Below are 23,285 nucleotides of genomic sequence, written 5' to 3'. Positions count from 1 at the left end.
AGGAGACAGTTTTTGCTTTGTGTCGGTGGTACAGGTCTTTCTCCCAGCCATGCCCTCTGCTTTGGTGCCCTCAGTGTGGTTGGGAGCCCTCTCCCGACGCCCAAATGACAAACAGCAGTTAACAGCATGTGGTATCACCAGCAAACTCGGTGCTGTGACACAGTGGGAAGGAACTCAACCCTTGTAGCCTCCAGGCAGTGTTATCTCAGCAAGGAGGCAGCATGTGATGCATTGCACCCGTTGGTGCTGTCCGAAAGCAGAGTGTGGGTTGCTTGTGTCTGTTGTGCCATGCTAGCAGGGCACGATGCCCTTTAGATATCCTGTGGTGTTAATGCTGCTAATGTTGGGCTCTCTGGTTCCTCCCACAGCTGGCAGCTCAGGTCCTGGAGCCCAGGAGCATTGGTTTCGGGATGGTGGACTCCAAGAAGGATGCCAAACTCGCCAAAAAGCTAGGTGAGTCCCATGTCTGATATCTCTGGAATAGCTTGGAGAGAGAATGGGAGTGATGCCCAGCAGCCAGCCCTGTAGAGGACAGCCAAATCATTGTCACCAGGATGGGGAGGGTGACTCCGTTGACCACCTGCCCTCCCCAACATGGGCAACATCAAGCTGGGGGGTCAAGGATGAAAGCGATGAGCCGAGAGCCTTACAGCAAAAAGCTTCCTGGCTGGGAGTGCCAAACCAAAACCAAGTGGAGAAGAAAGCCAATTCATGCCATGGCGATGACAGGGTGGAAGGTCACAGCTCGCTGAGCAGGAACTGTAAATAGGTGCCATGGAGTAACTCCGTGCTCTTCCTACGCAGAGACAGGTCTGACACAGCATCTCAGAACCAAAACCTACAGGGAAATCACACAGGCTCCCAGATGTCACCAGCCACATGGCAGGGTGATCCCCGGCCCCTAACAGAGGAGCCACAGCCTTGCAGTGCTTTGGGAGTCAGGTGCCAACCCTTTGCTCCCCGGAGCAGAAGAGGAAACCTGCTGTAAAGGTGAATGACTGCTGCACTGCCCACCCCTGTAAGAGCTGCCATCCAGGGGCTGGCAGTCCCTTCATATTTTAGCCCCCAAAGCAATATGGGAATACATAAATACAACATTACACAAATATACCACTAGCCTGAAGGTCAGAGACTAAGCATACCGGACTGTACACCGGTTGCGGTTTTCTTTCCTAGATTAGAGGCTGTGTATGCTGGTGGAAGCTAAACTAAAGCTGAGAGATTCTGCCTCTCCAAGACAGAGCAAACTACCCCGTGGTGCCCTGCCACCGAGATGCTTTGGCATCCAGCCCTCAGTCCAGCCATCCACCATGCAAACCTGCCAGCCTGCCGTCTGCAGCACCTCTGCCATAGGTTTCTAACCCTTTTGCCAAGGCTAGCTAAGCCCCTGAGAGTTTGAAGCTCACTTTGGCTTTCAGGTCACTGTTTATGTCCACATAGTTCAGCCTTCTCTGGGCAGTGAGCACAACTCACATCGAAATCCATTTCCATCTAGTGACAGGCTGTTAAAATTTGGGATGTCAGTTAGAGCCCAGTATTACTTACTGCAAGATAGAGAGCCAAGCTAAAAAAAGTTCCTGGTACAGAATTTTTCCAGCTGAGGCCAACCTGTGACCTGAATTAAAAGTTCAGCGTTTGGGAAGGGAAGAATCTAGCACAAGTTCTGGCTGGGGTCTGTCCCTCGTGCCATAAAACATCAGGCAGGAGATTGCACAGGGTGTTTCTAACTGGACCAACACGGCGAATTGGCAATTGCGTTTTCCCAGGAGGTGTTGCTAGAACAACAAGTAAGATACTCCATAGTAAAAATGCTTTTAGTGACTTGTTGACCACATTATGTTTCCTGTCTCCTTCTTTCAGGCTTGGTTGAAGAGGGAAGTCTCTATGTCTTTAAGGAGGAGCGGCTGATTGAATTTGATGGGGAACTGGCCACAGATGTCTTGGTGGAATTCCTCTTGGATGTAAGCACAGATAAGCTCAGAGCTAGATAAAGCCTCTTAGAGAAGACTGCAAATAATTTGCTGAAAACCACAGGTTTATCTTTATTTGAAATTCCATCCCTGTTTGCTACACACTGGTAGAGATGACATTTGCCAGCTTCCCAGATACTTGCCTGACCATGAGTTCCCAGGAAAGCTGGCACCTTCATATGCCACCAACCACTTATATCTGAAAGATGTTCTGCTTTCTTTCCTGTTTATGAAGGATTTGATTGGAAGCAAATAACAGTGCCACGTAACTGACTGCTGGTCACCCAATCTTACTCGGCAAGCTGGCCTGCAAATGCTTAGCCATTTGTAAAATCTCACTTTTTTTTTTTTTTAAAAGGAAGAGTTATTTTTAAAAAAATAAAAATCTAAGAGGTAGCATTCTCAAGAGCAGCTAGAAAGACCTCAATTTGTTGAAAAAAGTATATGCTGCTGTTTGCCTCTTCCTAGACACGATCGCAAAAACAACGTAGTGTACTACTGCCTTTTCAGTAAACTTTCTGAATTGCACGGCCAGAGTTAGAGAAGATTAAGGTCCCAGGATTTAGTGCTTTTGGGTCATTTTGTGCCCAGGCACAACTACCAACTCACTGTTGTGCCGAAATGCAAAAGAGGTGCTGACTCCTTCATCAATATGTTGCACTTCTCGTTCTTTATGTTTTATTCCTAGGAGAGGCAACCGCCCAAAAACATGGTCTTTGCTTTCTAGTGGAAACATTTTACAGCAGCTTGGCTCTCCTTTGATATCAGGCTCCCTTTATGAGCAGCCGCGCAATAATGCAGATAAGAGAGGTCAGATGAGCAGCGGAGCTGGCAGGGTTTGTTTCCCAGGGTGGCACCTTGCCTAAATGTTCACCCACGGTGCAGGAGTGCTGTGGGGAGAGGCATGGCCAGGGAAGAGAATCAGCTCCCTAGGACCTTAGCTCTCCTATGGCAACGTCTGTGCTGCGTGCATCAGATGTTGTGGCCCAAACAGATGCAAGTGGCTTCAGCGATAGAAAGGGGCATCTGCCCCACCAGAAGTGGCACAGACAGGGCTTTGCTGTGACGCCAGCAGCGGTGGGCTCCCTGGTTCCCATGGCTCAGGCCACTGTGGAGCAGGGAGCTGCACCGGCTGCTGCGGACACAGCAGAGGCACAGCCTCACACCGCAGCATCTCCTCTCGCAAGGAGAGCGGCGTAAGGCTCTTTGTGAGGTTTCGCTTGCTGTGCTTTGTGGTGTGCCACTGAAAATTCGTGCTCTGTGAACAAAGGTAGAGAACAAAGATTTCTGTTTGTGTGTTTTCCACTCAAGAGGGAAAATACCCAGCAAAGCAGGGAAATAAAAACAAACACAACTGTCGTTCCCTGGCAGCCTGATCTCAAAAGAAAACAAACCCAGAGGTTCCCTACTCCTCTGTGAGCTCTACAGTGGCCTCTCTGCATTTTTTGTACTAGCAAAGCCACACCTGATTTACACCAGTATTGCCGGGCAAAATAATCAGACCGAATCTTTTCACCAGCAGTGACTAGTTAAGAAAACAGAAACAAAGTCTGAATCAATGACAGGCTGAAGCAGCAGGTAGGTCTTCCTCGTCAACACTGTGAGGTGTCTGGGGCCAAAGCATAGGCTGAACCTGTTCTGCGTAGGAGGATCAGCCAGGCAAATGCACATCCAGACTTTCTGTGGCTCCCAAATGCTGTTTGGCCACCCTCTAGCATGCTGAGTTTAATATTTTCCAAGAGCAAGTCCTTTGCAATGATCTCTTCCAGCAAATGACACTTGAAAACAAATATATCCGTCATTCACAGAAGCTCATATTCCCCATTCCAGCCCCTTTCAGCTGCTCTCCCTTCTTCTCAGCCTCACTAAAACCAGCTGCATTGCTGCCCTGCTCTCTCTCGTCACAGCAGGTCCCTCAGCATCCATTTGGGTTACCCAGAGCTCACTCAGCTTCCCTCTTGATGCTTCAACCTATGCAGTGAGCCTACTAACGGCTCCCTCTGAAGGTGACCCACATCTCTGGGTCCCTCACGTTACAGCAGAGAGCACTGAGTAGGGCTCCCAGCAGCAGAGAAACTGGGTGACCTCTTTCTCCCCACTTAGGCTGCTAGTGACACATCCTGCCAGGCATAGGTTGGTGCTGCAAACCGTTGCATTATCAAATGCATTTGTCATGGCAGCTGCTAGAAGACCCTGTGGAGATCATAAACAGCAAGCTGGAGCTCCAGGCCTTTGACCAAATCGACGAGGAAATCAAACTCATCGGCTACTTCAAAGGAGAAGACTCTGAACGTAAGATGAATATGTTCCTCACGGGGCTTGGAGCCTGGCTGGGGGCTCCGGGGGCCGGGCACTGGTTCTGCATGAACCTTAAGGGTGTGAGGGGTATGTGGCAGGCTGTGACAGTGCCAGAGTTGCCCAAGGACGAAATGGGGTGCAGACAAGTTCCTGCTGTTGCTATGCCTGAGCCCATTCCTACACCAACAGTGGTGACCCGTCTGCAAGGGGGCAATGATCCAGGGGCTCCTGAAGCCAGTCTGCCTCACCCCAAACCAGCTGAGGTTACAGTTACACTGGGTGAGCACCTAAAAGGAGCAAAGCTCTCCCTCTTGTAAGGAGTCAGCCCAAAAGGTCGAAGAAAGAGGGAGGGAGGCAAAGGGAAAGAGGAGGCTGCACATAAAATACTAACGAGCCCCGGCAGCCTCCTCTGCCAGCCCTGTGCTCTCCGGGCGGTGCTGGCAGCATGCACCCCACGCCTGCAAGGCTTGCTTTTAGCAAAAAGACAGGTATTCTTACCTGAACAAGCAGCCATCAAGTCTGCTGCACCACAACAGTCCATCCACCTCTCTCTTCAGCTTCCCCACCCGCTCAGAATGGGCAGCTTGGGCAGGTAACGCTGTTCGGTAATAAGTATTTTGAAGAAAGGTGGGGAATACCTGTTGTAAAGAGCTCCCAGCAGGCTGGGAGCATCCTCCTTGACCCCAGCTGAGAATCTGATACCAATAACAGTAAAAATGCCCCTGGTTCCGGCCCCCTGCCCCCTCCTCCTGCAGCAGGGGGAGCGTGCCTCATGGCGCTTGCTGACTGTTTAGGGAATGGCAGCAATCGCTAACGCTGGAGCAACTCCATCTTCTTCCCAGGCTGAACTACTGCTCGTGCAAGAGGGCAGCGGCAAACGCCCTTATCAACAGCCCGGAGCTCTAGCCCCCGGACCTGCTTCACAGGGCTGCTGATTTCAGCCCCAGTTAAGCGTGGCGTGCTGGGATCTGCAGCTTTCCTAAGCACTGTGGGTCTGTGCAACGTGTCCTGTTCGCCTCACATGAAATGGTCCTTGTTTGTAAGCCCTGGAAGGGTGGAAGAAACATAGTCCCATCATCTGATGTATTTTGCAGTAATTTATGTTTGTTCTTCCCTGATGCCTTCTGTGCTGATCAAAGCACGGCCAGCTGTCTGTGAAATCTTTTCTTCATTCCCTTTTTCTCCATCCAGATTACAAGGCATTTGAAGAAGCTGCTGAACACTTCCAGCCCTACATCAAATTCTTTGCCACCTTTGACAAAGGGGTAAGCATCCACAGTCTCCAGGGGAGCTCACAGGCTCCACCACCTGTTTTCCAGAAGCTCAGGCTGTTCCCAGATTTAATATCTGGCTCCAGCTTTTCGTTGTCAGTGTTCCTGTAATCTGTGGTATTGGTGTCCGCGTTTGGATTTGGCCCTGTCACAAGAGGCTGTTCCTGCAGTGTGGAGGCAGGTCCTGATCCCGGTTTGGACACCAGCCCCATTAGGTTTGTGGGACCTTGATCTGGCCTTGCTCTGCCCTCAGTGCTTGAGACCAGTAGTGCCGAGAGCATTGGTGTGTTTTTAATCAAGGAAAACATCCGTTTTTATTTTGTTGGCCACCCCTAAGAGTGCAAGCACCTTGGCCTCAGCTCTGCCACCAGGAGAGATGCTGGGCAGGCAAAGAGGCACATCAGGCTCCTCACCTCTGACCATCTGCACTGCAACAGGTTGCCAAGAAACTGGGTCTGAAGATGAACGAGGTGGACTTCTATGAACCGTTTATGGACGAGCCTGTTCACATCCCTGATAAGCCTTACACAGAAGAGGAGCTCGTTGAATTTGTGAAGGAGCACAAAAGGTACGTAGCATATGGGACCCTCCTGGCCATGGGAAGCAAATGAAGGTGTCTGTCATCACAGGCTTGCCTCTCTAGGGCATCCCTCTCAGAAAAAATTAGGATAACGACCACTTTTTGGTGATTTTTTGACCCAGGTTTGAGCTTTTGGCTGGTCATTTCTTACCACCAGAGGTGCACCTATCTGTGCCACCATCAGAGCCCACCACCATGGGGCTGTGACAACACAGCTACCCTCCTCCTCCTCCCCCCTGACCAGTCCTCCCCCAAAGAGCAGGGAGGCCTGCAGGCAGTGGAGAGCTGAAACCTTGCCCTACTTGCCCATGTTTTTAGTTTAGGTCCGTACAGAAGATGATCTTCTCCAAGGCCTCTCAAGCCAAATCCAAATTCTGCCCAGTCCCAACTTTCCTCAAAACAGTTTCACTAATGGTACATCCCTCTCCTGATGTCAGATATGTCTGTAGGTGGGCTCTGAGCTTGGGCCAAGCTCGGAGGAACCATGATGGATTGAGAGGCTCCTGGTGACCACAGGCACATAGAGGAAGGCACTGCTGTTCTGGCTGTGTTGGGCCTCATGTGGCAATGGTGCTGAGCACCTACAGTGTTTGACATCTCAACAGGAGCTGTGGATGCTCCATGCTTTTTGCAGTCAGGTTTATTGGATAGTTTAGGTGCTTAGGGACTCAGCTACCAACAGTCTGGAAGTGACTGGAAAGGTTGATCCCGTGTAAAAGCACAGGGTTAAATACAAGGGCACCACCACCGATGAAGTGCTGTATTTTTACACCTTTAAAAATACAGCACAGGATAGTGACACGGGCTGTCTGCTGCTCCTGCAACTGCATTTTGCAGCAGACGATCAAGGGACCAGAAAAGAGTGCAAGAGAAGCAGGGCCATCAACCGGGGTTAGGGGACCCCAAACCGGGCTGAGCTGGAGGTTTGTGTTCGCACACAGGGGTTTAGAGGCAGGAGGTCATCTCCGGAATCCACAAGTCACCAGACTTGGAAACAGATCTCTGCTTTTTCTGAAATATGAAGGGGTCTTCTATCTCCCATGTACTCAGAGGTCACTTTGCTGACCTCCTGGACTTCCTGACCTCAGTCCTTCCCATCTCTTTTTCCCAAGCCCTTTCTGTCAAGCAGCAGCATCAGGAGGCTGATTAAACACAGGCAGCTAAACGCCAGGCTAATAAGGCAAGGTCTTTGCCAGCACAAAATTGTAGTGGAAACCCCTCGCCCCCCCTTACATATTTCATGATGCTGCCATGGCAGAGGAAAGACTCTGGGATGACAGTGATATGTTCCCAGCAGTTAGTGCTGGAAGTCCCTCAGAGAAAAGTGCTTCTCCTGCCTTGCCACCAGTAAAAGGCCTAAAGCTGAAGGCTGGGAGTGGAGTTAGGCACGGAGATGATCAGGCCTGTCAAGAAAAACAAAATGACCTCAGCAGCTGCCACCTGCTTGTTCCCTGTAGAGAACTCGGCAGCATCTTCTCCTCTGCAGGAAGGTGTAGAGGACCACTCGCCTCGTCCCCCTCACACAGCAGACTCACTCCACCCCAGCCGGCGGGCAGGGGCTATGCCTCCACTGAGCTGCAAAGCCCTGCTGCCACCTCTCCATCCCATAGCAGGAGCCCCGTCACCTCGCTGGGAAAAGCTCCCAGTGGTCCGCAGTACCAGGCCCTTTGGCATGCTTTAAACAGCCCTTCCAGCGAGGGCTCCCGGCAGCTGTGCCCAGGCAGGCTTCACCACCTCTTCCTCCAGCCCCGCACAGAAATCGGGATGTGCTGAGCTTTCGCTGCAGCCTCGAGGCAGGAGCTGAAGCAGGTGCCCAGGAGGAGCCCGTACGCAGCCTGGGCAGCTGCAGGCGCTGGTGAGAAAGCTCATCCCTCCCCAGCAGGTCAGGAAGGCAGCGTTCAGCACGGTGGGGTGACTCTTCCAAGGCTGCACAGCCAGCTGGGTGTGCAGCTGGGGATGCTGGCCAGGCGCTGTGACTCCAAGGGCTCAATCCAGATTTTGCAATTGTGCAAAAATTTGCAATTGTGCCAAAAAACCCGTGCAAATGCAAGTTACACGGCAGCTCCTCTGCCCACAGCAAGAGGCCTCTGTGTTTACGCCTCTTTCACACACAAAAAGCTGGGGTCGGACACCCAACTCCTACCCCCGTTCTCTGTGATTATGGTGTAGAGACGTGGGGGCTGGATTCTGCTCCCACTTACTCACCCAAACTCCACTTACCCTGTTCCCTCCAGCACAGGGAAGTAACCAGAGTAAATCTTGAGTAACTCTACAGAAATCAGTACACGTGGGTGTGAACAGATCCTTCTCACTGAGTTTCCTTCCTCCAAGAGCTGCTCCCAGAGAAGGGCTAGAGAAAGTGGCTTGAAAGCCAGGTACAAGTATGCATAAGTACATATTACGCATCCACCCGATACAATCTCCAGTTTCTGACAATCAGTAATGAGGAGACATGATGGATCAAAAATTCTATCCCTGATCTTGTGCTTAGTGGCTATTTCTTTCGTTTCTATAGTAATTTTTTATCTCATTTCTATTTTGATGCTGAAAGTATCCAATTGTAATGGGTTCACAGCTGAATTATGCATTGCATCAAAAGAGCATTCCTATTTTTTCTGTTTATATGTGCTACCTAATAATTTCGCTGTGCACCTATCAGCTCTTGTGTTAAGAGGAACAATGACTAGCCATTCCCTGTTTCACTTTTTTCTTTTTTACCATTCCCGATTCTTTTAGACCCCCTGTCAAATCCCTCTTCAGTCACCTCTTTTACAATATAAAGAGTTCTGCTCTATTTAATCTCCATCAAACAGAGGTCATTTCATACGTTCATTCACCACTGGCATGTTTCCACATCCCTTTTTCAGTTGTTCCATATCATTTCTGTGATGAGATGACCAGAGCCACACGTACATCCACCCTGGAGGTGCGTAGTGCAGCTGTCCATCACCATAACAGTATGGTGTGTTTTACTCCTTAGTCACTTCCCGACTGTTTGTAACCTTCTTTCTGCCTTTTGCCTGTGGAGCTTCTGCTTTCTCAATTTGTGACACCCAGGCCCCTTTTCTGAGAGGCAGTAATTAATTATAACTAATTTAGAACCCATTGTTGCACCTGTCTAATCAGGGTAATTTTTCTGCAAGTGCGTTACTTCCTATATGTCTATCTATCACGCAGACACTCAAGCCTCAGGAGATCTCTCTGTCTCTCCTCACAGTCAGGCCTGTGTTGGTCGTCAAAGAATCGAATATGATAAGCAAATGCCTCCATATTCCTATTTCCCATCTTTTTCAGATTATATGAGAATATGTTATGCATACGACCATGCCAAAGCATATGCTATGAATCTTGATCAGTTAACTCCCTCTGTTGTGAAAACTGACCATCCATCTCCACCCTTCATCTCCCAATGTCATTCAGCCACAGGAGGACCCCTCCTCTGATCTAACTGCAGCTCAGCTGCTCTGAGAGCCTGCAGGAAGGGACCTTGTCCAATGGGCCTCTGAAGGCAGCTCACTGCATGGACCAGGACACCTTCATCCGCTCATTGACTTGCTCGGAACTTCAGCAGATCCATGGCCATGACTTTCCTCTTAAAGGCCATGCATCTCTTGTGCCATCGCATCATATTCCTTCAAACGCCTGTTAACTCTACTTTTGCTGGTAGCGTTACGCCCATAAGGAAGTTGCCCTTCCAGATCTGTGGCACTAGGAACCTCTGAAAAATGCTCCTTGTTTCTGCTGTAAGGCAAACTGAAGTGACAGGTTACACACCTCACTGATGCCACCTGGTTTTGGCATCAGAACGCTGCTGCCCCCTTTACCAGTCTGTTGTAGGACCTCACTGACCAACACTTCTCTTTGTGACAGCTCCTGGGGCTGGTCAGCCAGGGAGACAGACTTGCTCTGCTGGAGGAGCCAGTCTCTGGTGCCACAGTGAGCAGAGGTGCAAAGGATTACCTGGGCTTGTCTACTATGGCCTCGTGTTCCTTTGGTGCCCCTCTAACACCCCAGCCAGCTCTCAGCCTACCAGGCTCTCTGCCAGGCTGACTGCTGCAGATGTGTCTGAAAACATTTAATATTTATTTTTTTTTTGTCCTTTATGGACTACTTCTAAAAAAAATTGCATTGGCCAGTTTTATGTTTAAAATTTTCTTGTCAGTGGTTGTTAGGATCTAAACTTTCTTCCCTGAGGTTATTCTCTCTTCTTTACTGCAGCAGAGTTTGGGAGGATTTTTGTGGTGGAATTATGCTGGGGTAAAACCAGGAGAAAAGGGGAACAGAGCCCACTCGGAATGTCCCAGGGACTGCAAGACAGAAGTGAATGGGTCACCTCATGCTCTCAGGGTGGACAGGACAATCTGCCATGTGTGGGCTAAATCACCAGCACATGCCAGCACAGAGAGGCGTCTCATCTTCCCAAGCACAGTGGCTGCAATGACTCCATGGGGGCAAGGGCAGGGTTTTATCACCATAAATAAAAGCATAAGCTGACCTCCTGTGCCCCTGTCCTTGCATTCAAAACACAGTGGTTGACGGCACTGACTCCAGCCACCGACCCATCGTGCCACAGTGACCTCCCCCGTGATGCTGGCAGCGTCATGTGTGATGGTGCTGGGCATGTCCTCAAAGAGCGTTTCTGTCTTCCTTCCAGGGCCACCTTGCGGAAGCTGCGCCCAGAAGACATGTTTGAGACGTGGGTAAGCATGTGTGGGTGGGAAGCCTTGCATCCCCTGTGAGCTTCCAACAAAAAAACACTACTTGAGACCTCCGGCTTCTGGCTGGGCAAAACATTATCTTTCCTTCCTTGGAAAGCCACTTTCCCTCCTCTGGGAAGAAGGGAAAGCCTTGGCTGTGATGCCCAGTGCCCGAGTTCGAGCGGTGCGCTCAACTCCTTTGCTCAACAGTCGTGGACAGTTGAGCTGGGTCCTGTTTGCTCTGCAGAGGGAACTGGGCAAGCTAACCAAGTGTGCTAGGCAGGTGGTGAGCCCCTGCAGCAGCCGTGATATAGCGGTGGAGAGCATCCTCGGCAAGCAGAGCATCCTTCCCAAGGATGCTGTCTCACTTCATGGGCATCAGTGCTGCTGGTGGGGTGATTTCAGCAGCCTGCTCACTGGGCAAGCTACAGAGATTGTACCGAACAGATGACTCAGGGAAATTGTACCAGAGCAGTTGTACCACTCAAAATGCAAGCGAGGGCGGTTAGTTCAGTTAATTATATAGATTATGGAGCAAATCGTGCATTGACTGCACCTCTCTCAGTGTGAGCAAGCGCAAGTCAGCGATTATGAGGAACTAACCAGCAGTTTGGCACCTATCACACAGAGAGGACTCTCCTGGTCTGCAAGGGTGAGGAAGGGTGGAAAAGGAAGGAAAATCTGTGCATCACTAATTATCCTTTTGCCGTAAGTGAGTACGATGTTAATAGCCACTCAGGGACCTTCAAGTGCCAGCTAAATGCTGAAAACCAAAGCTGAACACGTGCTTTACAGGCGCTAAAGAAAATGCAGTTACTCCTCTAAAAACCTCGGCACATTTTTAACAGCATTCAGAGACCACCTTGCTTGGCTGTGTAGCATGAAACACTGCGGTACTCTGAAGCACCAAAACCTTGGGAGTCTTTAACACAAGGCAAGGAGTAATAAAACTGAACCAGGACCTATGAGGCACTTAAGGGCATGATAGCTTTAAATTCTGTTTTGAAATACAGATCCTGTATAGAAGGCAGCTTCCTACATCCACCTGAAGTCCCTCAAAGTTTTTTCATGGGGTTTCAGTGGGACCCAAATTTCACACACAGTGGTTTTGCTTTCATGCTGAACATATTCTAAAATAACCTCAGGAAAAGTGTGAATTCTCAGCGGTGGGCTGTTCGCTTTACCAGCAGCCTGGGAATACGGAGCTTGCCTCTGCTACAAGCACGAAACTTGTACCTACAGGAGACAACAGGCTGGATTCTGATCTCGCTGCAAATTCAGAACATCCTCGGTGCCTTTACTGGAGTTACTCCAGTTTTGTTTGCTGCCTTGGAAGTCAGAATAGACCTATATTATATAGCTGTGTATGTAATTATATATCGTGCATAGATATATATATATATATATATGTATGTATGTATTTTATTTTGCTGTCTGACAATGCTGCCAGCAAATATGGAGAAAGAACAACAGTGAAGGTTTTCCCAGCTGTAAATGGTCTGAATACCAAGTAAATCTGCCTAGAATGCCTCGGTGAAAACATATTCCCTGAAGATGCCAGCAAAGGCCCAGCATCCGCTATTGTTTTTAAAGATAATGTTTTCCACTTAATCTTTCAGGGTTTTTTTTTTTTCCCTTTCAGTTTTTGATGGTGACTTTGTCACCTCTGGGCTCAGAAGGGAAAAGAAATTAGCATTTAGATGGGAATTTTTTTCCTCACATTAAAACCAATTGAAATGGAAACCAGGACTGGCAGCGGGCGAGGAAGGCGAAGCCGATCCGCGGGATAATTCAGAGATGACATTCATAGCAGGCGGATGATGAACCAGCTGGCAGACCCATTGGCCTTTGCCAATTTTGTTACCCATTACTCACGCGTCACGGAGGAAAGCAGTCAGCCAGGCCATCATTTCTGTCCTCCACTCACTGGAGCCCCGAAATGAGCCTCCCACTCCATTCCCTTCGCTGCTGATGGAGACCTGCACCTAGAGCAGAGACCCGCCACCTTCTGAAAGGGGCCCAAGTGAGCCACCTTGCCTCTCACAGTGTGAGGAAACCTCCTTTGCTGGCCCTGAAGGAGCATGCTGGGGGGCTGAGCATGGTGCCAGGTATTTGTTTCCCTACAATCCATTCCCTGGCAGCTGCAAATCTATGAGGGCAGGTGGCCTCAGGCACAGACGGTGAGCCCATACTCCCATGCTAGAGAGCCCTTGACCTTCTCTGCTGGTAAGGTTTTGCCCCACACCATCAGATGCTCCCTCACCTTTGCCATCGTGGTGCCCACCTCATTTTTAGCTGAAGGCTTTCAGCATCGCCAGCCCGATGACCCGCTTTGGTGTCTAATACCTCCATGGCTTGGCCTCACCTCGGCTCCCATTTCTGGTGTCTTGGTGGGGCTCCAGTCAAGCCTTGTTGGGTTTGTTTGATGACATCCCACTGCTCCTCATTTCCAGCAACCACCGGGACTCTGTCCTCCCTTCACAGCCCATCAGTAACGGTTTTGTTGTTTCCAGGAGGATGACATGGAGGGAATCCACATTGTGGCCTTTGCCGAAGAAGATGACCCAGGTAGGAGGACGTTTTCCTCTGTGTGTGACTCTCCGTCACTCAGGACAGCGCAGCTTCATGTGCTTTGGTTGCACTGTGGAGCTCCGTGCCCTGGCTGGGAATGGGAGCCCCAGCCCACCGGGCTGGGGAGCTGGGATGCTTCTGGGTGTTCACACTAGCAGGTGTGCCAGCTGGATTTAAGTTCTGGATATAAGCAGCCAGCTGACTGGGATAAAAATGTCATAAGTCATTCCCTCCATCCTGGGGCCAGGATTTGCTCCCTAACTCTGCTTCTACCTTGCTGCGTGGCTCCAGGAAAATGCTGAGGGCTGGGTGTGTGATGGGAAAGTGGGAAACCCGTGGGCATCAGCTCCTAAAAAGCCATTGTGTGGATGCTTCTCGGTGCCATCGGCGTGCCAACAAGCTTTGGCCTCTCGGGGGCTCGGTTCCTCCCTCGCCACAAGAAAATAGTGACATTGTTCCCCTCCATGGAAGGATTACGAGTCTTAATTCATGTGTAACTAATTTCAATAGCCGGGGAGGATGCTTGAAATTAAAAGCCTTATTATCAGAAGAAAGATCTGGGAGACAGCATTTTAATGAGAACTATAAACAACTCCTGCGTGTATGGCGGGGTGAGGGAAGCTGAAAACCCCACAAGCAAAACGTGCCTGCGTGTTTGCAGGAGAGAGCTGCAGCGGTTTGTGTGTCGTTTCAGATGGGTTTGAGTTCCTGGAAATCCTGAAGCAGGTTGCCAGGGACAACACCGATAATCCCGACCTGAGCATTGTCTGGATTGACCCCGACGACTTTCCTCTGGTGAGTGGTGGGGGCTCCTCGCCTTTCTTGGTTTGATTCATGGATGGAGAGTGTGTGCGTGTACCTGTGTGTGCACAAGTGCAGGAATTGCCCCAGGGAATTTGGGACGGGGAAGGACGGGACACCCAGACCACGGGTGATCCCTGAGAGCTGCTCGCTTGGGTCTGCCTCCCATGAAGATGGTGTCTTGGGAGCATCCCCAGAGTTGTCACTTTGCCGTGTGTGGCAGCCCGAGCTCTCTGGGTGCACCCATGGATGCGCGCTCCCTGCAGTGCAGCCCAGCCGGCGGAACTGATGCAAAGGGTGTTGCAGACACCCTTGTCTGAGCTTTGTTTCTCACTCCTGCAGCTGATCACTTACTGGGAGAAGACCTTCAAGATTGACCTGTTCAGGCCACAGATTGGAGTGGTGAACGTGACTGACGTGAGTAGCATGTGCCCAGAAAATCCAGCGCTCCAGGATTATGGTGCTAGAAAGGATGGGAGTTGAGGTCTGCTGGAATCACGGGGATTCCTGCTGTTAAGTGCAGGTAGACCAGGCTTTTTCCTCAGGGAAAAAGTGTAAGGACCTCACCATTGGCACGTGCAGCAGGGTTCATAATGCCTCCAATGCCGGGCTTCAGGGCTTGGGTCTGAGCATGTTTCTGCAGCCAAGTGGCACACAAGCCGCATCGACTGAGGCCAGGACCAGCCCCTGTGGCCTGAGCTTCAGGGATTTGCCCCGTTTTTGTTTCAGGGTCTCACATTTCCACCCTGACCCACAGCGCGCTGCCTTGTCCATGCCCTGCTCTGCCTGCACCTGGCTGGGTTGGTGAAGCAACGTGTGACGGGGCAGGGGAAGCAAGCCATGCTTAGGGGAGGGGAAGAGGAGGAAAAGAAGGGTGGGTTTGCAGCAGAAGCAGAACAGCACAGCTTGAGTGTAGGAGGGAAAGATGGTCCCCAATAGATGACAGGGAGAAACTGCACAGCTTGGAAAAACCCCCAAATAAATACACAGCTTTAATAAGAGTACAACATCAACTGGTAACGGAGGGGTCCTGCTGGGATGAAGAGGGTATGTTTGGGTCCATGCAGGCCCCCCTCCTCCTCCTCCTCCTCAGCTAGTGCTGGAGGGATTTGGTGGGAAGAGGAGACATGTCCACCCCATGCCCCGTGGCAGCGTTGGGTTCCCACCCCATCTCACAGCCAGCAGTGTTGCAGAGGGAGAACTGCACAGGCAGCTGCTGCTTGGGCACAGCCACGGTGGTGCTGATCCCCACAGCACCCACAGCTGTCCTGTCGGGCTGCCTTTCTAGCACCTACTGTTTTTACCTTCAAGCCAGAAAGCCATGGGGCTGATGTCAGGTTGCTCGCACACCGTGAGCTTTTAAGGCAGACGGGAGAGGGACCCAGCTGACCCCCACCAGCAGAGATATGGGGAGAGCTGCTGAGCGCGATGTAATGTGCATCACAGCCCTGACACACCTGTGGAGAGAAACCGTCTTTCCTCTTTCTGACAACAACAGTCCAGATGATCAGAGAGCACATAGTGCAGCGTGCTCCAGCCTGGCTCGCTTATTACCTTAGGCTATTTTTGATGGTTAAGTGCTGGGTGTTTTAATCTCTTTCAAATGAACCTGTGTGGGTATGTAAATGTGTCTGGAAGCAGAAATCTTTCCACTGCAGAAGTGTTTGTAATTTGGTACATGACTTTGTGTTTGAAGCTTCAGCTGTATGGGAATCTGATGTTTCATTACAAGAGAGCAGATAGGGACTTAGAGTTGGGACAACTGTCTGGGGCTGGGCGCTGGTCCTGGCCCCACCACCAGTCTTGCTCCCAGCCCCCACATCCTCCCTCCTGTACCTCCCCAGAAAAAGAGGGGTGGTGAGGCTGTACTAGATGGTTGTGCCTCCTGTTACAACAAATGCTGCAAGAGTGTAAGATGGGAGACGTGGTAGGGAAAGCAGAGCGATGGTGTTATGAAGAAAGTGGAAGCCCTGGGTCTCGCCAGTCCCATTGAGGGGAATTAGAGGCTGGCCTGGGAGTCACGGCGTGGACGTGGCGCTGGCTGGGTGTGAGAGGGGCTTTACTTGTCAGAGCAGCATCTGCCAGACCATGGGACGGACACTGGCAGTGAGGACCCAGTGGGTTAAGACTTGTTAGCAGAATTGTTAAGGGAGAGACGAAAGGGAAGAGGGCCAAGATGGCACCTGTCACCAAAGATCATGAGAAAAATGAACAGACAAGCCAGAAATAGAGCTCAAGTCTTCCAGTCTTTTCCCCTTATTACTAGCTTGCAGTATCTCCCTTCATTATATTTACCGCAGTTGGCCATGTTTAAGGCATGTCAAAGCTACATTAAACAGCTATCCATGGGAATTCGTGGAAGTAGGATTGTCAGCGGCAAGACAAGCACATAGAAAGCAGTGTTAGGCAGGAATATATGCCTTATTATCCAGCAGTCGCTGAGAGACCTGTAAAAACTCATGCATTATCTAGCTTTGATACAGTAAATGTTTCAGGTTGTTGATTATAGTATTTGCAGTTTTTATTTCACTCCTCTTAAGTATGTTTTCTATTCCACAAGAGAGAGAGACTTAAGAAAGTTCTGGGTTGGCGGGTGATATCTAAAGCAAACAGTGAGCTCATTGCATTATTTCAGTGTTACATCACCGCATTCAGCCAAGTTACACAGGTACAAAGTGGGGCTTGCGCAACGGAGTAAAAACAAACACTGCTGTTGGCTTAGGTGGACATAACCCCTGTGACCCCATTGTTTCTCTAAAAACCTGCCAATACAAACAGCAGGGCTCCCAGTGGCCCCCACCAGCCCATCACAGCGTGGTGGCTCAGGACCAGGGCCACGATGCTCTGCAAATTATCGCCGCTTCATTTGCACAGCATCTTGCCCAGGTGCGATGGGCCCACTTCCAGCTGTTTAAAGGGGTCCCTTTTTGCCACACAAACGGTCCTGAGGTTTGAAGACAAGACCATTTGCATGAAGCAAGAGCTGTGGATCTTTTTTATTACAGTTTTGGGGTTTTAGGAGGAAAATATTGGAAGGATAAAACAGCTTTCAATGAGCAGAAATCAGCCAGGCTTTTTAGCAAGCCATAAACCAGACAATTAGGTACCGCAGACGGGGAAAAAAGCGGGTGCGTTTGCAAAAGCTAGTCGTTATCTTCTGACATATGAAAAGCACTTGTTTCTGCAACATCAAACGCTAAACGAGGTAACCTCACAGCACCTCTGAAAAAGAGGAGGCTGATCCTATTTTATGAAGGGGAGACAGTGAAGGGAAAAGTGTTTACCCAGGCGTTTACCCAAGGAACCTATAGCAAAACAGAGAGAAATCTTTCATTTCCAGGCCTCAGAGACCACCTAAGCTATGTTTCCTGTCCCCGGGTAACAGCCACGGTTTGGACAGCATCTTCTCACTGCAGTTTAGACGGCATCTTCTTACTAAATCCCCACATCCCCTCCAGTCTATGGAAGCAATGCAGACAGCTGGAAATAAAGAGCAGGGGGCACCTGTAGTCCAGGGTATCGGTGGTTTTCACCATGCTTCAGTTGGAGTGTGGTTGAGATGATCTGAGGAAAGGCTCTTCCAAGAGGAGGAACCATTATCACATGTGGAGGGTCCAGAGCAATGTCCTGAGGAAAAGGTGATGGTAAAAACAGGCTGGAGAGAAGGGGTGCTGACAGCAGGGTGCAAAGGCTCAAAGGAGGAGGTCCCGGAAGGGTTCTGGAAGGGAGAAGGAAAACGCTGTGATGTCCTGTGAACCGGGGTGATGCAGGGGGAGCTTGCATAGGTCTCTTTTTTCTCTCTTTGTGTAGACCTGGAGTCTACAGACCTGGCCAGACAGGGTGAGGATGACGCATCAGGTGGGCGACGCTTTTGCTCACAGGTGTAGGTGGTGCAGGACAGGAACAGGCAGCGGGCACACATCTAACAGGGCAAAAAGTACCACACATCCATGTGAACCCACTGCCCAGTCCCACTGCCCCCAGCCAACGCGTGGGCGGAGAGACACGGTGGCTGAGCCTGCCCACAGGCTGTGGCAGAGAGGGAGCTGATGCCACCCCCTACCCCTGCATCCCACCTCGGGTCCAACCCTTACCCCACCAGTAGCAGCGAACCTGGCCACTTCCCTGTGTCTCTGAGGTTGGCTAACCCCCCCCCCCCCACGACCTGTCCCTGCAGGCTGACAGCATCTGGATGGAGATCAGGGATGATGATGACCTGCCCACAGCCGAGGAGCTGGAGGACTGGATAGAGGATGTGCTTTCTGGGAAGATAAATACTGAAGATGATGATGATGATGATGATGACGACGACGATGATGATGATGATGACGATGATGATGACGACGATGACGATGACGACGACGATGACGACGATGACTAACTGTGACTCTGTGCTGTTTGACTTGTGGGGGCTGAGAGCCCCCCCGCCCGTGGCAGGTCCCTCCATCGGAAGACCTGTGTTTGAGCGTCAGCAAGCACCGCTGCTCCTCTTTCCCCCCCTGCCTCGCTCTCCCTGCCCTTGCCGTTGCCGGGACCCCCCGGGCCTGATTCTCAGCGGTGCTGAGCGGCCAGGACTGCCTGCAGGCACCCAGCACCGCTGCAAATCATGCCTCCTTAGTAAGGACAATAGGAATCTGCAGGGAATCTGCCCCGAGTGTCCCAGGGCAGGAGAAAAGTGTCTGCCTGCTCGCTGCCAGAGGGACACAGGGAGCCAATTTGTATTTTCCATGCTCATCGGCCCAGCACTTAACATCCAAAGACCAAATCTCCCTTCAAGACATAGGGAAGGTGACTGTAAAGTTCAGTCCTTTTATTAAACACAATGCCCTTTGCAGCTACTCTGCCAAGACCACTCAACCCTGCAAGTTCTGCTGTGGGAGCCTGTAGCTACTCATTAACATGCTAGGAGCAGCAAAAAGCTTTGGGAGGGGAGGAAGGTTTTAGGGACGCTATTTAATTTTTCAGTGATCCCATATAAAGACAGGATATTCTTGTCTGGCAGCACAAGGTAAAACCAAACACCACGGTCCCTGTCTGAACCTCTTTCTTCTTGAAGGCTCAGGCCAAAGCTAGGGTAAGTGCAGGTGGTGGGATATAGGACGTCAAAGCTTGTGAGCTCCCGAACTGTTGGAAAGGCTGATCCAGGTCTGAGCCCACGCTCTTGTGGCTGAAGATCATGGCACCGAGCCAAACCATTGCTCTTAACCCCAAAGAAACACCAGAGCAGACTCCAGGCCAGCTGCAAACATCTGCAGCCAGGGCTGGGCTGGGCCAAGCTTCCCTTTTAGGGGAACCTCAGCTGGATTGAAGGTGGTGCACATGAGACAGACAGCACACTCCTGCCAGCGGAAACATTCATAGGGGCCCACCTTGAAGCCCTCCTATGCCACATCACCTACCAGCTTTAGCTGACTTTTAACCCAAAGCCTGCAGAGCATCTTTTCCCATGACCAAGATGCTGGGAGGGAACACATCCGTCCAACCCTATCAGATGCTGGGTAACGTGCGTCGGGCAATGAGCAGCGAAAGGATGCAAGCTGTTTGGCGTTTAAGTATTCAGTTGCACAGTTACTCCCTGCTTAGAGACTCGGCTGTCCCGTGGTAGCCTGTGAGAAGCCTCTTTTGACTGCAGACAGAGAAGGAGCTCGGTCAAGGGGGTTACTCACAAAGCAAAGGGTCAGCAACTCAGTCCTGGCAAGCGCAGCACCATCCATGTGCAGGTCACTGCCACAGCGTTAGGTATCCCTGCTTCCCCGTGCCGGCAGATTTCAGTTGTCTTAGCTTATTAGGTTTGACAATAGTGCAATGAATGGAGAGTTTGGAGGTAGTTTTATCTTTATAAATACATTTATAAATATGTTCTCCAGTCGTTCAGACTTGTTAGCATAGGTAGGGTACACATGTCCTCTCTTGCTACAGATGAAAAACATTGTTCTGACCTATCTTATACTGGCTTGTGTCAGAGGTAAGTGACGTTAGGGGAAATAAAAGTGCGAGGGACAGGAGAATCAGAGCTCGTTATACAAATGTGAATCAGCCTGATGAGAAACAAGGTTTACACACTATATATCTCCTTTATCAGATGAACTGCAAAGCAAGATTTTATAGATTTTTTTTTTTTCCTGCCTGTTGATCAGTCTCTTTGACTCTCTCTACATTAGCTGAAATAGAAATTTGAAACTACTGGTATAAAAAAGTACCGATATGTTCCTATGTGTGCCATCTCCTCTCAGTGGAAATTGCCAGCACAAACAACACACAGCTGGATATCTGTGCATCTCTATGTATACGAATGAATGCTGTGCTTATACGATATACGACTGTAGGCCACGTTAGCTCCTCGTGGAACATCAAACATTCAACCCGTGATTCTAAGGCACAGTCTGTGAGAAGAACAGACAGGACAGCAAAGCCCCCAGGTCAACTATTTGCCCTTTCTTGCTTCTTTACGATACACAAGCACCGCCTGGAAGACTCAAACTAAGTGTGTTTGGGGAGAGCATCCACCTGGTCACACTGGGGTTATGAACAACTCATAACTCCCCATCCCAGAGGACCTGGTGGAGACCTCCAAAAGCCTTAAAATGCAGAGTGTGCTCTCAGCCTCGAGGTCTCCTCCTCTCTTCCATTCACCCCCTCCTCTCTCCTGGCCGGAGGGGTGCCCAGCACCCTCCTTCTGCTCTTTTCTTTCACCTGTTTCCTCGAGAGCTTTGCTGGAGGACCCCAGCTCAGAGGGAGGGAGCAAGCAGCACTCAGGGTCTCGTTGATGCACACCCGTAAGGAGCAAGAGCAGGCAAAACCAGCCCTTTGGTAGTCTCCTAGTCTGTGGTTAACGGACAAATGCTGACCTGAGAAAAGTACTTGTTTATCTCTACCTTGGGGCTATTCCCAGGAGTAAAACGTGCACAGTTTCACCCTGCGTAAGGTAACAGCCTGGCCAGACGCTGCAACTCCAGATCAGTCACTGCAAAATGCTGTGAATTTCTATAAACCTAAAGAATAAAGGAAGAGTTGCTCTATTGCCTTTCCCAGCTGGCACTGTCTGGGACATCCCGATTGCCTGGGTACTTTCCATGTACCTCTCCCCCCATCTGTTCTGATGCGCCCCTCTCTAGATGCTCCGAGAGGCAGAGCTTACACCCGCAGACCCTGCAAACAGCACTACACACGTGTTCAAGTGCGCACGTGTTTCACAGGCATGGTGTTCCAATGCATAAAGCAACAGCTCTGGGGGAAAAAAAGTAATCCATGTAGTGGTGCTCAGGCTTATACAGAGGCCACTGAGGCTGGCGGGCTGGTGTCAGTGGTTTATGGAAAGTTTCCCTGGAGTTATGAGAAGAAGGGTTGATCTTACAGCTGCTGCTCCTTCAGGATGCCAGCTCAGCCCTTGATGGGACAAACCTTTCCCTCATCCCCCGCTATGGTTTTCATCATTCTCTTCGCCCAGGAACGGGAACTTATCATCAGCTTTTGCGATAAAAACATAAAACCTTAAGAAAACATTGCAGCAGAGGAAGGATTGCAGCAATGAAGATGAGTGGGCAGCAAAGCCTCTGCCTTTCACCTCATCTGCCCTGAGTTCACGGTGACCGAACCACTGAATGAGGAAATACCCCCTGTGAAGGAGAAGACAGAACTTGGGAGTCTTCCTTGCAAGGACAGGAAGGATGGTGGTACGGGGAGGTATCACACACAGGACCCCAGGCACGGGCACTCTGGGGCTCCTCTGTCAGAATTCAGCACAACTGGCATTTGAAAGGCACTGGTGGCCCCAAGGAGCAAAGTCAGCCTAACCCTACCCACTACACATGGAAAAGCAAAAGGTCAGCATGTCTGGATGAGGAACCATAAACAAAATCCCTTCTTTATTAAAAACAAACAAAAAAATTGTGCATATGGGCAGCACTGGGTGTTTCTGCAGGTAAGTCTGTTCAGAATCACAGAGTGGTCAGGGTGAGAAGGGACCCCTGGAGATCAGCTATTTTCTCCTGTATATTCACCTCGAGCAGGTTGCACGGTGGCATCCAGGTGGGTTTTGAATGTCTCCAGGGAAGGAGACTCCACAGCCTCTCTGGGCAGCCTGAGCCAGTGCTCCGTCACCCTCAAGGTAAATAAGTTCTTCCTCATATTCTGATGGAACTGTCTTCATTTCATTTCATGCCTGTTGCCCCTTGTCCTGTCCCTCTTTTAGCCAATAGTTCCTTTTTCTGCAAATCATTAGTTAGACTTTGTATTAAATGGGTCTTAATACACATAAAGACAAGGAACTGTATTTTGCCCTCATCTAACTGCAAGTGCTTCAAGTGGAACAGTCCCTTCAAAGTGCCCAAACCCCTGGTCTCCCCAGCCCCCAGCGACAGCGAGGACCCCCCTCGCAAGTGATATGTGGCAAGAACACAAAGTCCTACACACCTCCTCCCAGTGCCAGACAGGGGGCCAGTGGCCAGTGTGCCACAGAAGAGGGTTTTGTATCTTGTGTCTGTACTGCTCACGGGCACCGGCCGAGGGAGAGGGAAACCCATCAAGAGCTACGCGCTGCAGCTGTAACAGAAGCATGAAGGAGAAAGCTTTTGCCTTTGCAGCACCAAGGATGCTGATGGAGAGGCTCTGTGAACCCAAAACTGCTCTGAGCTTCTGTCAAGCATTTAGGAAACAACTCCAGAAGGAGAGGACAAGGGAGGAAACTCTGGAAGTCACAGATTACTGTATTTTCAGGGTTGGTGGTTTTTGTGATGTTTCTGAGGGGTGGTAAGGGTCTCCTGTGCTGCCCTTGGGAGAAGAACAGCCCCATAGTGAAGCCAGAGCTCTCAGCTGCTTCCCATCCCAGAACCAAGCTGCTCAGCCAGATGCCAACATGCACGCACCGTGGAGGACACCGGCTGCTCCTCCGCGTCTGTCTGCATGCCGTACCTCCGAAATGATTGATTCATTACTGAGACCAAACAAAAAAACTTTGCCTTTTATTCCCAGGGAAATAATTAATTAGACAGGAACATATCACTTCCCAGCTGCCGCTGACTTGCAGCCCTGTGAGAAGAGGCCGGGGCTGCATCTGGGTCCCCCTCTGCTTGCGGAGGCTGCACACAGCCACGTGCAC

The 23,285-nt window shown here is 50.5% G+C and overlaps 1 protein-coding gene across 1 annotated transcript in view; it reads left to right on the top strand.

The window, feature by feature from the left end:
- CASQ2 (calsequestrin 2) overlaps positions 1 to 21,223 on the top strand; it is a 34,804-nt gene extending 13,581 nt beyond the window's left edge. Inside the window, exons 2-11 of the mRNA XM_055809310.1 lie at positions 369 to 453; positions 1,861 to 1,961; positions 4,151 to 4,262; positions 5,460 to 5,533; positions 5,977 to 6,107; positions 10,774 to 10,819; positions 13,330 to 13,384; positions 14,082 to 14,182; positions 14,531 to 14,605; positions 18,366 to 21,223. Of these exons, the coding sequence (XP_055665285.1) occupies positions 369 to 453; positions 1,861 to 1,961; positions 4,151 to 4,262; positions 5,460 to 5,533; positions 5,977 to 6,107; positions 10,774 to 10,819; positions 13,330 to 13,384; positions 14,082 to 14,182; positions 14,531 to 14,605; positions 18,366 to 18,569 (984 nt within the window). The 3' untranslated portion in view covers positions 18,570 to 21,223. The remainder of the gene's footprint in view (positions 1 to 368; positions 454 to 1,860; positions 1,962 to 4,150; positions 4,263 to 5,459; positions 5,534 to 5,976; positions 6,108 to 10,773; positions 10,820 to 13,329; positions 13,385 to 14,081; positions 14,183 to 14,530; positions 14,606 to 18,365) is intronic.
- Positions 21,224 to 23,285: the final 2,062 nt, after the last annotated feature.

The sequence above is a fragment of the Falco peregrinus genome, chromosome 6 (assembly GCF_023634155.1).
Source record: "Falco peregrinus isolate bFalPer1 chromosome 6, bFalPer1.pri, whole genome shotgun sequence".
NCBI classification, from domain to species: domain Eukaryota; kingdom Metazoa; phylum Chordata; class Aves; order Falconiformes; family Falconidae; genus Falco; species Falco peregrinus.
The sequence above is the reverse complement of the archived record's forward strand: the minus strand, read 5'-3'. Positions and strand labels throughout refer to the sequence as shown.